At 38.1% G+C, this 13152-nt stretch overlaps 1 protein-coding gene across 2 annotated transcripts in view; it reads left to right on the plus strand.

The window, feature by feature from the left end:
• Positions 1 to 13152, plus strand: part of SHQ1 (SHQ1, H/ACA ribonucleoprotein assembly factor) — a 94790-nt gene that overhangs the window by 45116 nt on the left and 36522 nt on the right. For both annotated transcript variants that reach the window (XM_074284097.1, XM_074284096.1), the window contains exon 10: positions 7979 to 8099. In XM_074284097.1, the coding sequence (XP_074140198.1) occupies positions 7979 to 8099 (121 nt within the window). The remainder of the gene's footprint in view (positions 1 to 7978; positions 8100 to 13152) is intronic.

Below are 13152 nucleotides of genomic sequence, written 5' to 3' on the forward strand. Positions count from 1 at the left end.
CAAGAACTAAAGAAAAGTAGTGGTTTTGGGGAAGCTTTCATTGTCTGAATTCAAGTCAAATCGGGAATTGCTGTTAGAAATGCTTCCATTCTATATTCATTTAAATCATATTTAGGGTGTTAGTGTATGCATTCTCTCTCTCTCTCACACACACACACACACACACACACACACACACACACGCATTTATTTACATAACAATTGCTCCCAAAAAGGAAGCCACATTAGAGGGACAGATACCTCTAAAAAGCAGAATTCAGGATGCTAAACAGTGCTGTGGGGATGAAAAGGAGAAGACTCTTTTGCTGAATGCAGGCCAGCAGAGTGATTCCTGGGCTGCTCCCTTAGCTACTAAGTGACAGATAACTTCCTGTCAGTCTTTCCTTCCTTCCTCCCTCTCCCCTCCCCCCACCTGTCCAAGGCTGGGTTGTTCCCTCCCAAACCATTTGTCTCACTCTTGAGGGTAAGATTACCCTTTGTAGCAAAGCATTGCTGGGCGCATCTCCTGTTCATCATTCTTGGAGCCTAGTGGATCCATCTGTTGGAGAGCTTTTGTAGGAAACTTGTTGATGATAAAACATTTTAACAGTTTTATTTTTCAGGAAGCTCTTGCCTTTTTTTCTTTTTGTCAAGTTCCATGTGTAGAGTCCCATGGCTAGTTAATGACAGAACCAACTCTGGGTGCCTGCCTCCTTGATTGTACCAGTCATGTAGCACTGCAGAAAGGCAGAAATCAGCCGCTGCCCACTGGTCAGGACATCCACTGGGGCTGTGTAGAGGGGCCAGGATTTTTTCTGGAACAAACTCATCTGTAAAAGCAGACATCCCTTCCCCCCACCCCCTACTCCCACTGAATCACCAGTGCAAAGTATTGCCCTGGATGAGGGAACTATGATGCTCTGGGTTGTGCTGTCCAGCCTGTCAGCTCCTTTGAGGTTCCTCTGGAACCAGAAGCCAAATGGACTGAATCGATTTGCCCCCTCAGGCCTCTGGGGATAAACATTTCCTTTGCAGGTTTTGGAGCATGAGGTTTGGGATGATGTTAGTGATGAACTTCATTCTCTTCTGCCCCCCTTGGCAGCAGCTGGCAGGGAGAGGCCTCTGTTTTTGGAGATGTCCTCGGGCCTGGGGCTGAGCGGCCACAGCCTTTAAACCCTCCTGATTGATTCTCTATTTCTAGCAGAGACAGTGGTTAATTAACTTCAGGCTGGACTCCACCTCCTCTTATGGTCTCTATCCTGTCGGTGACCAGGGCCTGCCCATTTCGTCTTTGCAACTCTCTCTCCTAGGACACCGCACACTTTAGCGCAGGCCCTCATCCCTTCACCCCTGGACCATGTAGTGGCTGGTGGGGGTCTACCTGCTTCAAGGGTCTCCACTCTTGTCCTTTCTCCATTCAGTCACCAAAGTGATTTTCTTAAAGTGTACCTCTCTACTCAGTAAACTCCCTGTCACTTCTAGGATAAAAGACAAAAATCCTCTCTTTGGTATTTAAGATCATTTATGATCAAGGACTGCCTGTCTTCCCCCCTTTCCAGTCTTGTTAACTCAGCTAGAAAGTGTTAAGTGTCTGAGGCCACATTTGAACTCGGGTCCTCTTGACTTGAGGGCTTGTGCTCCATCCACTGCACCACCTAGCTGCCCCGACAGATTGACTCTGTGATTATCTTCTGGTCACTCCAGTCACTTCACACTCCAAACTGTCATTTTCCTAAGGTTGAAGTTTAACTAGCATCTTTCCATTTTTAAAACCTTCCCTGCCTCCGAGTTTCCTCTAGAATAAAGTGCTAATTTCTCCATCTGACTTTTAAGGTTTTGAGGTTATAGCCTCAACTCCCATGTTATTTTCCCACATAGTCTACTTTCTGTCTCTATGCTTTCTTTTAGCAGTGGTGTCCAAAGCCTGGAATCCACAGGGACTCAGCTCAGATTCCCTACTATACCAAGTTTTTCTTGATCTCTTCTTTTGCTAATTCTCTCTTCCTCCTTACATTAGCTATTTGTTTATTTGTTGTAGCTTTACATGTAGAGGACTCTTAATAAATGTTGTGTAATGTATTGTAAAATATAAGGACTTAAAATTACAACTTAGATATATTTAGAAGCTCTCATAATGTTTTATTGTGCGTGTTTTATTGTTAAGTGATTCGGCATGTGTAATTTCTCACCAGTGTCCTGAATTAAAATTATCATTACCTTTCTTAACTTTGATTGCTTTGCCAGGGCATTTAATCTCCTTGCCTTCCTTTTGGGCATTTATTCAAGCTATAATTAGATAGTCATTCAGTTTCTTTAAGAAGATTCATCAGAGGATATAGAAAAGTATTGTTTACAATAACAGAAGAAAAAATCTCACAGATTTACTGTATCCTAAGATACAATATGATCTGTGATCTTTTGCTAGAAATCAAGGTTAAAATAATTCAGTGTATCCAGCCAATCTTATCGTCCAGATATATTGTCACAGACACAAGCGTAGTTATCTATAAAATAGTTGGAAGAGTTTATTTTGAAGTAATTTTATGGCCTTTCCAGAAACCATTAGCCACGTCATCAATAATGACTCCCCCTTTTTCAACAATAGTTAGTTTTCATTGTCTTATGTTGTTGAGACCTCTAGAGGGCAGGACTAGGCACAAATTCAATTCTAGCATCAGCTATATAATGTGAATAATTGAAAATGAAGGTAGGTAGAAAGTGGGGAGAAAAAAAAACAACTTTGTCCCTAGAACAGTTCCTGGTACATAACAGTGCTTTAATTAATACTTGCCTGTCTAATTAATTGAATTAAAATCCCACAAAAGCATGACCAGATTTAGTTCTAGATTATTTTTAATTGCCCAGAGTTAAGAGATTTCATAGGTTTCTTGCTGATCATTATGACAATATACATTGTCTCTTAAACAAGTTAGTAAGGCACGATTCCAAATGGCTAATTTGACTTAATTTAGAAAACTCTGAACTTGTCTCTCATCCACAGTTAAGACTGTCAGACTGATAAGAAATTAACCCAGGAAGTCATGTGTCAGAAACTGGGGAAAAAAATCTTTTTCTTGGACACCTTCCAATATTAAGAAAAACTAGTGAGTGAGTAGGCATATTAAGTAACCAGAGGAATTTTCACACAATTTGTGATGGGTAATAGGAATAATGTATTTTCACAAATAACTTGGACCTTTAACTCTTAATTCTTACTAAAGTAAAATATTCATAGTTTCTATGACACTTACTGGCTGTGTGATCCTGGGTAGGTTACTTAACCCTGTTTATCTCAGTTTCCTCATCTGTAAAATAACCTGGAAAAGGAAATGGCAAAACACTCTAGTATCATTGCCAAGAAAGCTCCAAATGGCATCAAGTAGAGTTGAAAAACAACAATGATAAATATGAGAAAACTAGAAAGGGGAGGAAGGGGAAAAGATAGAAAGTACCTGCCCACGGGCATGCTGATGCAGTATGGAATGTCAAAAGGCGAGCTGGGAAGGACTTGCTAACCTGGGCACCTCTTCAAAATGGAAGCTCCAGGAGGGGGTTACTGATGTCCATTTAATGTGGTCCCATTGTAAACTTAATCCAAGGAGATTCGGTTCCTAGAAAGGAGGGGACCTTTGTCTTAAAAAAGAGCAAGCTTAAACCCTTCCTCTTGATGCCATTTGTGGTTTTGGCAGGATCCCATAAGCTCAGGGGAAGTCACGTTAGAAGAAACAGAAACCTCTTAAAGATGAAATTTTGAAGATAGAAGAGGTCTTTAAAGAGACCAGTGTGAATATACAAAGAAGCAATTGGCCAACCTGAATGTTAGGAAAGCATGTAAACAAGGACATAATTCTGTGAGAAATGTCAGAATAGAGTGAAGATAGAGAGTTAAGATCAACCAAATAAGATATTTTTTAATACATGGTGTTTTATGATTTATATTGGGAGAGAAAAAGCAGAGAAAATGGGAAAAACCATGGGAGAGATTTAAAAAAAAAAAAAAAAGAAAAAAGAACCAGCATGGGTTGATTTACATTTAGAATTCTTAGCTGTTTCTCTGATTGCAGATGGCATGTTACGTCCAAAGTCTATTGTGAATGCTTTGGATCGTTGAACTACTGAGAAGAAACAAGCTTTTCACAGTTGATCATTGCACAATCTTGTTATCGTGTGCAATGTATTCCTGGTTCTGCTTATTTCACTCAGCATCAGTTCATGAAAATCTTTCTAGGCTTTTCTATAATCAGCTTGTTCATCATTTTTTATAGAATAATAATATTCCATTACCACAGCTTATTTATTTATTCCCCAGTTGATGGGCATCTACTCCTTTTCTAATTCTTTGCTACCATAAAAAGAGCTGTTGCAAACATTTTTGCACATATGGATCTTTTTCCCTCCTTTATGATTTCTTTGAGACATATACCCAGTAATGGCACTTCTGGGTCAAAGTATATATACAGTTTGATAGCCCTTTGGGCATAATTCCAGAATGGCCGGATTCTTTCACAACTCCACCAATAATGCATTAGTGTCCCAGTTTTCCCACATCCCCTCCAACATTTATCATTATTCTTTCCTGTTATCTTAGCCAATCTGACAGGTGTGAGGTGGTACCTCAGAGTTTTTAATTTGCATTTCTCTAATCAATAGAGATTTAGAGCATTTTCCCATATAACTATAAATGGCTTTAATTTCATCAACTGAAAATTGTTAAATTTGACACAGTTCTTTATATATTTTAGAAATGAGATCTTTATCAGAAATACTGGCTGTAAAGATTTTTTCCCCCAGCTTTATACTTCCCTTTTAATCTTGTTTCAGATGGTTTTGTTTGTGCAAAACCTTTTTATTTTAATGTAATCAAAGTTACCCATTTTGCCTTTCCTAATGTTATCTAGTTTTTTGGTCATAAATTTCTCCCTTCTCCAAAGTTTTGATAGGCAAATTATCCCTTTTTCGCCTAATTTGTTTATGGTATCATCCTTTATGCCCAAATCATGTACCTTATTTTGATCTTATTTTGATATGGAAGTATGAGATGTAGATCTATGCTGAGTTTCTAACAGATTACCAAATAGGATTTTTTTTTTTTTTTTTAAGTTATATTGGGGAAAAGAAGAATGTTCAAACAAGAAATTTGCTCTGGATGGAGAGATGGTTGCTGAGGAATGACAGAGAATGAAAACTTAATGTTTTCTTTGTTTGCTTCTGTTGTTCAATTTTTTCTTCCAAATACTGATCATTCTCATGTCTTCAGTTCTCATTTTATAAGGATAATCAGAATTTGCTAGTCCCTGCAATCGTGGTTTTACTTCCATATTTCTGATTGCCTATTTGTCATTCCTCCTTAGATATCAGGGGAGGTATTACGTTGCAGTGGAGGGAGAGTGAGATCCAAAATCTCTGCCATACTAGAAGTTCAGACTTCCTGTGTGAACTTGGCAAGGCATTGGCCTTTGAGTTTACTTTCAATCTAAAAATAAGGGGCTTAGAGCTCTTGTTTCTATCTCTTAATCTATGATTCTTTGTTTAAAACTACCCTGTATGTTCCTTCTAAATCCCTTTGAACTTAAGCTTATTTTAGCTAGAGATGGTGGTATGATGAAAACAAAACATTTCTAGTACTAGGTATGCAGGGCAGATTGGAATAGAGGAAAACCCAAGGCAAGGAGATGGATCAGAACACTTGTATGGTGATTCAAAATCCGGATGTGATTCAGTAATTAGCTGCCGTACTAGGATGGTGGCAGATGACAGGGGGTGAGAAGATATAGATGACCTCTGCAGCCTCACGGAATCAGAGCTGGTCATGATGGTAGTGTCCATCCACCATCCCCACTACAATGTATCCTACAAGAGATGTGAAGAACACTTGGAAAGAGGCTCCATGGCATTATGTGGGTTGTATGAATTCAGAGATGATTAAAGTTTTGTGCTTGGCTAAGTGCAAGAATTGTGTTTTCATGACAGAGAAGTAGAGAGAAGGGGTCATCTGGGTGGAGAATGTTGAGAAGTTCAGACGATAAAGACTGCTTCTGTCAATGAAAATTCATGTTCCTTGAATTATGTAGGGTTTGTTTGTTTGCCTTTTCTGGAGAGTTAGAGCGAAATTTCCTTCTTTTTATGTCATTGGTGTTCAGTATATTTCTGAATACTTTCCCTCACTCAGTTGCCTGAGATGGGTTTTTTTCTTCCACTTTTTATCATCAGAGATAGAGAAACTTGCTGGACTGTATTTTGCTTGTGTTGTCAATGTTCAGTGGTAGTGATTTGGGATTCTTTAAGGTCTTGATATTGAGCATTTTATGACTGAAAATGTTCATGGAATTATTTAGGATCATCATGAAATTCACATACACTTCATATTTTATCACTTTTTAAGCAAAGCATAAGGCAAAAAAAAAAATAGTTTTATTTTATAAATGAGAGGAAGTACTGCTGGAGATTTAGTAATTTGCCACATAATTAATTAAATGTAGAGGAATCTCATAAACTTGAGAATAAAGAGAATTCTTGTTGAATTGTAGCACTTGCTTACTTTTGAAATTACGTATAAGCAATACCCACCAAAACCTTGCTTTAATGTCTTCTTGTGGCAGAGAGGCAAAGATGGATTCTCTAAGGATGTTTTGACTGATCATAAGCTCTAATGAGGCTTACCAGACTGAAAGAGCTTCAAATATGTGAGCAGTGATTATGTATTTATCCTCGGAGGATCAGCCTCGGTTTGTAGAAACTCATTATCAGGACATGGGCTACCTCAGCAGCTCACAAAACAGTGTCCTAGAGAATGCAGGTGCTTCATCAATGGAAGGAGTAGTTACACAGATGGAACTATATCTCTTTAAGTGATAGTAATGTTGAAAAGAAAGTAATTAAAGTGGATTCTTTTAAATGAATAACATTATAGTGAGGTTTTATCATGTCTTAATAGGTTATGAAACTACATTGGTTTATGTAGGCCATTATCAATTACTGAAGATAAAGTTTTAGTTTAAATAGTAAAAAAAGGTTTATCTCAGTAGAATCATATTTCAGTCAGTTCACAGACATTAATGCTTACTTTGTGACAGATAACTGTGTTGAGTAATAGAACTACAAATAGAAAGGATGAAACTTTCCTTGCTCTCAGAAAACTTATATATTCTAATCAAGGAACAAAAATACATATACACATTTATATATAGGACAGGTATAAAGAGAATAAATACAAAAGTAAGGCTTTGTGTAGCGGTTGGTGCTTGCAAATGGAAAAGATAGAATTGAGTGAGTACATTCTAGGTGTGGGTCATGATGCAGCAAAAGCATCTGATAAAGTTCAGAGAGTACTAATATATTCCTGTTGTAAAATAGAAATATTAAGATATTTTAAGTCTTATGTGAGCTGATGCTGAGTAAACAGAGTCAGGAAAATGGTATGTGTGGTAATAGCAAGATTATGTGATGATCAACTGTGATAGACTTAGCTCTTCTCAGCAATACAGTGATCCAAAACAATTCCAATAGACTTGGGATGGAAAATGCCTTCCATATCCAAAGAGAACTATGGAGACTGAATGTGGATCAGAGCAAAGTATTTGCATCTTTTTTGTTTGTTGGTTTGCTTTTTCTTCCTTGGTCTTTTTTTTTTTTTTTTTTTTTTTTTTTTTTTTTTTTGCACAACATAACATATATAGAATGATGTTTAAAAGGATTGTATATGTATAATACTGTATCAGATCGCTTGCTATCTTGGAGAATTAAGAAAAAAAATTGGACCACAAAATTTTATAGAAATGAATGTTGAAAACTTACCTTTACGTGCATTGGAAAAATAATTTAAAAAAACGAAACAAAACAAAAAAGATATTTTAGTCTTAAAAATTGGTTTGCACAAATCATGTTATACTCCCTTGCTCTGTTCCTAATAAGTTTTAAATTTTAAGTGTAATAAAAATGCATATCATTTGTAGCCTTTTTGAAATAATGTTGTGTTGTTGTGTTTTCTATATTCCTCTAGGAAGAAGTGCTGTTTTGAAGTGTCTCTTGGATATCCACAAAATTTTTCAAGAAAATGACCCAGCGTATATTCTGAATGATCTTTATATCTCAGACTACTGTATATGGATTCAGAAAGTCAAGTAAGTTATGTTACCATGCTTGTGAATATACATGTGTTAAAGTTTTGGAAGATGGCCTATTTTCTGAATATCTTAGAGCTAAAAATGAAATAATCTGAAGGACTTAACTGAATAAGATGGAAACTTAATTCCACCAACACCTAACAATGAAGGGGTCAGTAAGGAGGAAGCTGTATTTGCATAGAAAAGAGATGCAGGCAACTATCCACTCTAGTTAATCTAGTTGGTTGGCTTTAAAATGCCAATGTCTGTCTGTTGTATAGTCCAGCTGATGAGTGACATATCCAGTACTACTGCCCTCACTATTCAAATTTTTACTTTTCAAAGAGTCTATCTTGTTGGACATTTCTTCTGTTAATATTTAGGTATATATATTCATAGTTAATAGATCTGAGAAGAAACATATAAACAGCCCACAGTGCTGACGGCAGAGACCCTTCATCTTTATAAAGCCTGTTGTAATGACAGCTGGGTTTTTATATGGCATTATAAGAATAGCAAAGCCCTCTTAAATATATGATTTCATTTGATCCTCACAAAAGCCCTGGAGTGATAGGTGCTGCTATTATCTCCATTTTACGGTTGAGGAGACTGAAGCTGACACGTTCAGTGCCTTGCTAAGGGTCACAGCATTAATACGAATTTGAAGGAAGTCAGATCTAGTGCACTGTTAGGACACTTAGCCAGTGATTGGGGATAATTCTTAAAAACACACATCACTAACAGTGTATGGAACAGTCACTCACTTATGGAAATCTGGTCTTTTATGGGTGTTGTTATATGTTCCATTTTATTCAAGACACAAGAAGTATGCTAAGTTTGAAAGATGCAACTAAATTTAATTTGATCCATGGATCATGGCATTTAAAGGGTTTGTGAAAGCATAGATTTGTGGAGTTGGAAATGACTGTATGGGTCAATGAGTCCAACCTCTCTTTATAGATGAGAGACCTGAGATCCAGAGAGGCTAATTAACTCGCCCAAGTTATAACTTGCACATACAGGTAACAAGGACCCCACATTTCGTCTCATATCTTCCTCATGTTCAATCCCATGCACTAGCAGCCTCCTTTTCACAAATGTGAAAGCCTTCCATTTCAGGAGCTGTTGTCACATGTGATGTGAGGGTTAGCTGAAAGAATAGATATACGGAGCCTGGAAAAGGAAAATGACAGCTGTTTTCAACTATTTGAGAGTTATTCACCTTTTGCCTCGGTGACTGTGTACGGGCTCTTTACAACATCTGAAATGTCCCCCCTCAGGGCTACTTTGCTATTTACTTCTCTGTGTACATGTTATACTTCTTCTTTCCTCCCACTATAATATAAGCTGTCAGAAGTTAAAACTGTCTTATTTGTGTCACCAGCACACCTACATTCCATTTAATATATTATCTCCAACATCACCCTGCTTCCCTTTTCTGAACTTTTCTGCCCGTTTTGTGTATATGTTTTGTTAATGTTTTATTAATGCCTTTCTTTTCTTGCTTTTTTAGTATCACTATCCTTATGCTCACTCAGTTTCCCCTCCAAAAAAGGTCCTCCCTTATAATAAATAACATAAAAAAGTGCACACATTAAACATGTCAGAAAATATAAGTACCTTGCAGCTCTAATTTGTTATTTCTCTGCCAAGAAACGGGAAGCAAGATTCACCGTCATTCTGGAACTGTGATTGATCATTGCTCTGATCATATGTCTTAAGTTAACAAAGTTGTTTTCTTTTACAATGTTTTCTCTTGATTCCTGTGTCTTTGTATTTCAGAGTTTCTCCCTAGCTTTCATTTCTTCACTTGGAGTAATTAAAAGTTCTGTAACCTAGCTTCCCTCTAAGGATTATACTTATGAGCCTACTTGTGGGCCTCCGTCTTTTGCCTTTGGGGATCTTTTTCTCTTTTATGATTATTGCTGCCAAGTCTTGGGTGATCCTGATTATGATACTTGACTTCTTTCTTTCTGGCTGATGACAATTTTTTTTGTCTTTGTCTTGAATGCTCTAATGTTTGACCATGGCATTCACTGGTGGTTTTTAATTTGGCATTTCTTCCAGAAATAGTGAAGTTTTTCAATTTTCTGAGTTTTTCCTTTAGTTCTAATACATTTAGATAATTTTATTGTATGATTTCTTAAAACATAGTATCCAAATTTGTTTTCCTTGTTCTTGGTTTCCAAACAATCTAATGAGTCTTAAGTTATTGCTCCTTGAGTTGTTTTCCAGGTCTTTTTTTAAAAAACAATAGGTATTTTAAAAAATAAGTATTTTCCCCTTATTCCCCCCTCCACCTCTTTTAAAATCTTTGCTCTGATGTTTCTTATGTTAGGGAATCATTGAGTTCTAGTTGTTCTACCACTTGGGTCCATCTTTTGTTCTAAGCTGTTTATTTTCCTTTCAATTCTCCTCCTCCTTCCCCCCATCCTTTTCTAATTTCTTTTTTAGTATCTTGCAACTTTTCTTCTAGCCTCTATCAAAGTACTTTTGACTAAACTACTTTTTTCTCTGAGGTTCTACTTTTCTTCTAGGTGTTACTTGATCCACAGTAAGTCTTCCTTGCGTTTGGTGGTTTCTTCTGTTAGCTCATGTTTTCAGCCTCTCGTTTTGGACTAGGATTTTGTGCTCAGGCTAGTTCTCTTTGGAAGTCTTTAATGGGCTGGTTAAGCTTGCTTTGCTCCTGTTTCCTTTGTAGGCTGCATTGGGCTGAATCACAAAGTTGGGATCAGGACCCACCCTTGTCCTTTCTGGTCGAGTCCCCTGGTGGCCAGAGACAGTGTGCGTCCTGATCTGAGCTGGACTCTGCCTGCTTCCTTTCCTGGTTCCCAGTTGGAAAGTCTGTTCCCTGCTGTCTCCATGAAGGATGCAGATTATGCTGGCTTTTGGTCTCCTTCATCCTTCTTCTGTCTCCACACTGGTGCCCAGTATGATTTGACCATTTTCTAGGCAGTTAGGTGATATAGTGGATATTACACCCGGCCTGGAGCCTTTCCTGAAAGCTCACTTTCCTGAGTTCAAATCTGGACTCAGAAGCTTCCTAGCTATGTGCTCTGGGCACCAAGTCATGTCACTCTGTCTGCCTCAGTTTCCTCATCTGTAAAATGAGCTGGAGAAGGAAATAGCAAATCACTCCAGTGTCTTTATCAGGCGAACCCCAAATGAGATCACGAAAAGGGGGACCACTCTGTTGACTGAACAATGGGAAATACCTGTTACTTCTTTCTGTCTTTTAAATGAGCTCTCTTCCTGGTGAGCTCAGGGCACTGATGAGCAGGGCCTTGGATCTAGCTTTAGTCCCTGTGCTCAGATAGGCTTCCCTGGCTCTTCTCACAGCCCCTGGCTTTGCATGCACCTGCCACCCAGGAGGCTTTCCTGCTGGCCGCTCTGATCTCTGAGCTCTCTGCCCTGGGCAGGGGTGGGCGTGGTGGCAACTTCTGTCTGCCTTTTCTTATTTTCATCTTTTTCTGATACTTGTAGTGGTTTATGTGCGGGAGCTGAGCTTTTCCACAACTTTCCAGTTTGCTATCTTAGTTGGGACTTATAATGCCAGGATTTGTTTCATAGGAGGGACCTAACAAGTGTTTTTTTTTTTTTTTTAATTATTTTATTTATAAATTTTTTTGACAGTATATATGCATGAGTAAATTTTTTTTTTATAACATTATCTCTTGTAATCATTTTTCCACATTATCTACTCCCTCCCCTAGATGACAGGCAATCCCATGCATATTAAATGTGTTACAGTATAACCTAGATACAATATATGTGTGTAAATCCAGTTTTTTTGTTGCACGTTAAGTATTGGATTCCGAAGGTATAAGTAACCTGGGTAGATAGACAGTAGTGCTAACAGTTTACACTCATTTCCCAGTGTTCCTTCTCTGGGTGTAGTTGTTTCTGTCCATCATTGATCAACTGGAAGTGAGTTGGATCTTCTTTATGTTGAAGATTTCCACTTCCATCAGAATACATCCTCATACAGTATTGTTGTTGAAGTGTACAGTGATCTTCTGGTTCTGTTCATTTCACTCAGCATCAGTTGATTTAAGTCTCTCCAGGCCTCTCTGTATTCCTCCTGCTGGTCATTTCTTACAGGGCAATAATATTCCATAACCTTCATATACCATAATTTACCCAACCATTCTCCAACTGATGGACATCCACTCATCTTCCAGTTTCTAGCTACAACAAAAAGAGCTGCCACAAACATTTTGGCACATACAGGTCCCTTTCCGCTCTTTAGTATTTCTTTGGGATATAATCCCAATAGCAGCAATGCTGGGTCAAAGGGTATGCACAGTTTGATAACTTTTTGGGCATAGTTCCAAATTGCTCTCCAGAATGGCTGGATTCTTTCACAACTCCACCAACAATGTATCAGTGTCCCAGTTTTCCCACATCCCCTCCAACATTCATCATTTTCATTTCCTGTCATTTTAGCCAATCTGACAGGTGTGTAATGATATCTCAGAGTTGTCTTAATTTGCATTTCTCTGATCAGCAGTGATTTAACAAGTGTTTTAAAAAGTAATTTATGAGAGGATTCTAAAAAGATGGCAGAGCCTGTCAGAAAATTCCAAGCTCTCCAGCTCCCCCCCCCCCCCCAAATGAGACAAAATAGTGCCTCAGGGCCAATGTGGAGCCTAAAAACAGCTCAGAGTGGGCCCAGCAGCGGCCTTCCTGGGACAGTCAGAACCTCCAACAAAAGGTGCCAGGACTGAGTCTGGCTTCTGGGGCTAGCTGGATTGGGGGCAACATCAAAGACTAATTTCAAGGGATTCAATAGGGATAAACTTTATAACATGGAAATGTAAAACATGTCCCTAACCCCATTATTAGCATTTGGGTAGTTTGAAAGATTTGGTTCTGAAAAGCACAACTGGATAGGAAAAGAGTAAAAAACCAATTATTTATACAAATGAGTTGCAAAAGCAAGAACAGATTCAGAGTAGTTAGATTGGGGAGGAGGCTGGTAGTTCTGGAATCCTGCTTACATTGGGGGAAAATACATGTAAAAGTTTTCTAAATTTATAAAGCGATAAGGGGGCAATAAGGTAAGGGAGGG

Source organism: Sminthopsis crassicaudata, chromosome 1 (genome assembly GCF_048593235.1).
Source record: "Sminthopsis crassicaudata isolate SCR6 chromosome 1, ASM4859323v1, whole genome shotgun sequence".
In the NCBI taxonomy this organism is placed as follows: Eukaryota; Metazoa; Chordata; class Mammalia; order Dasyuromorphia; family Dasyuridae; genus Sminthopsis; species Sminthopsis crassicaudata.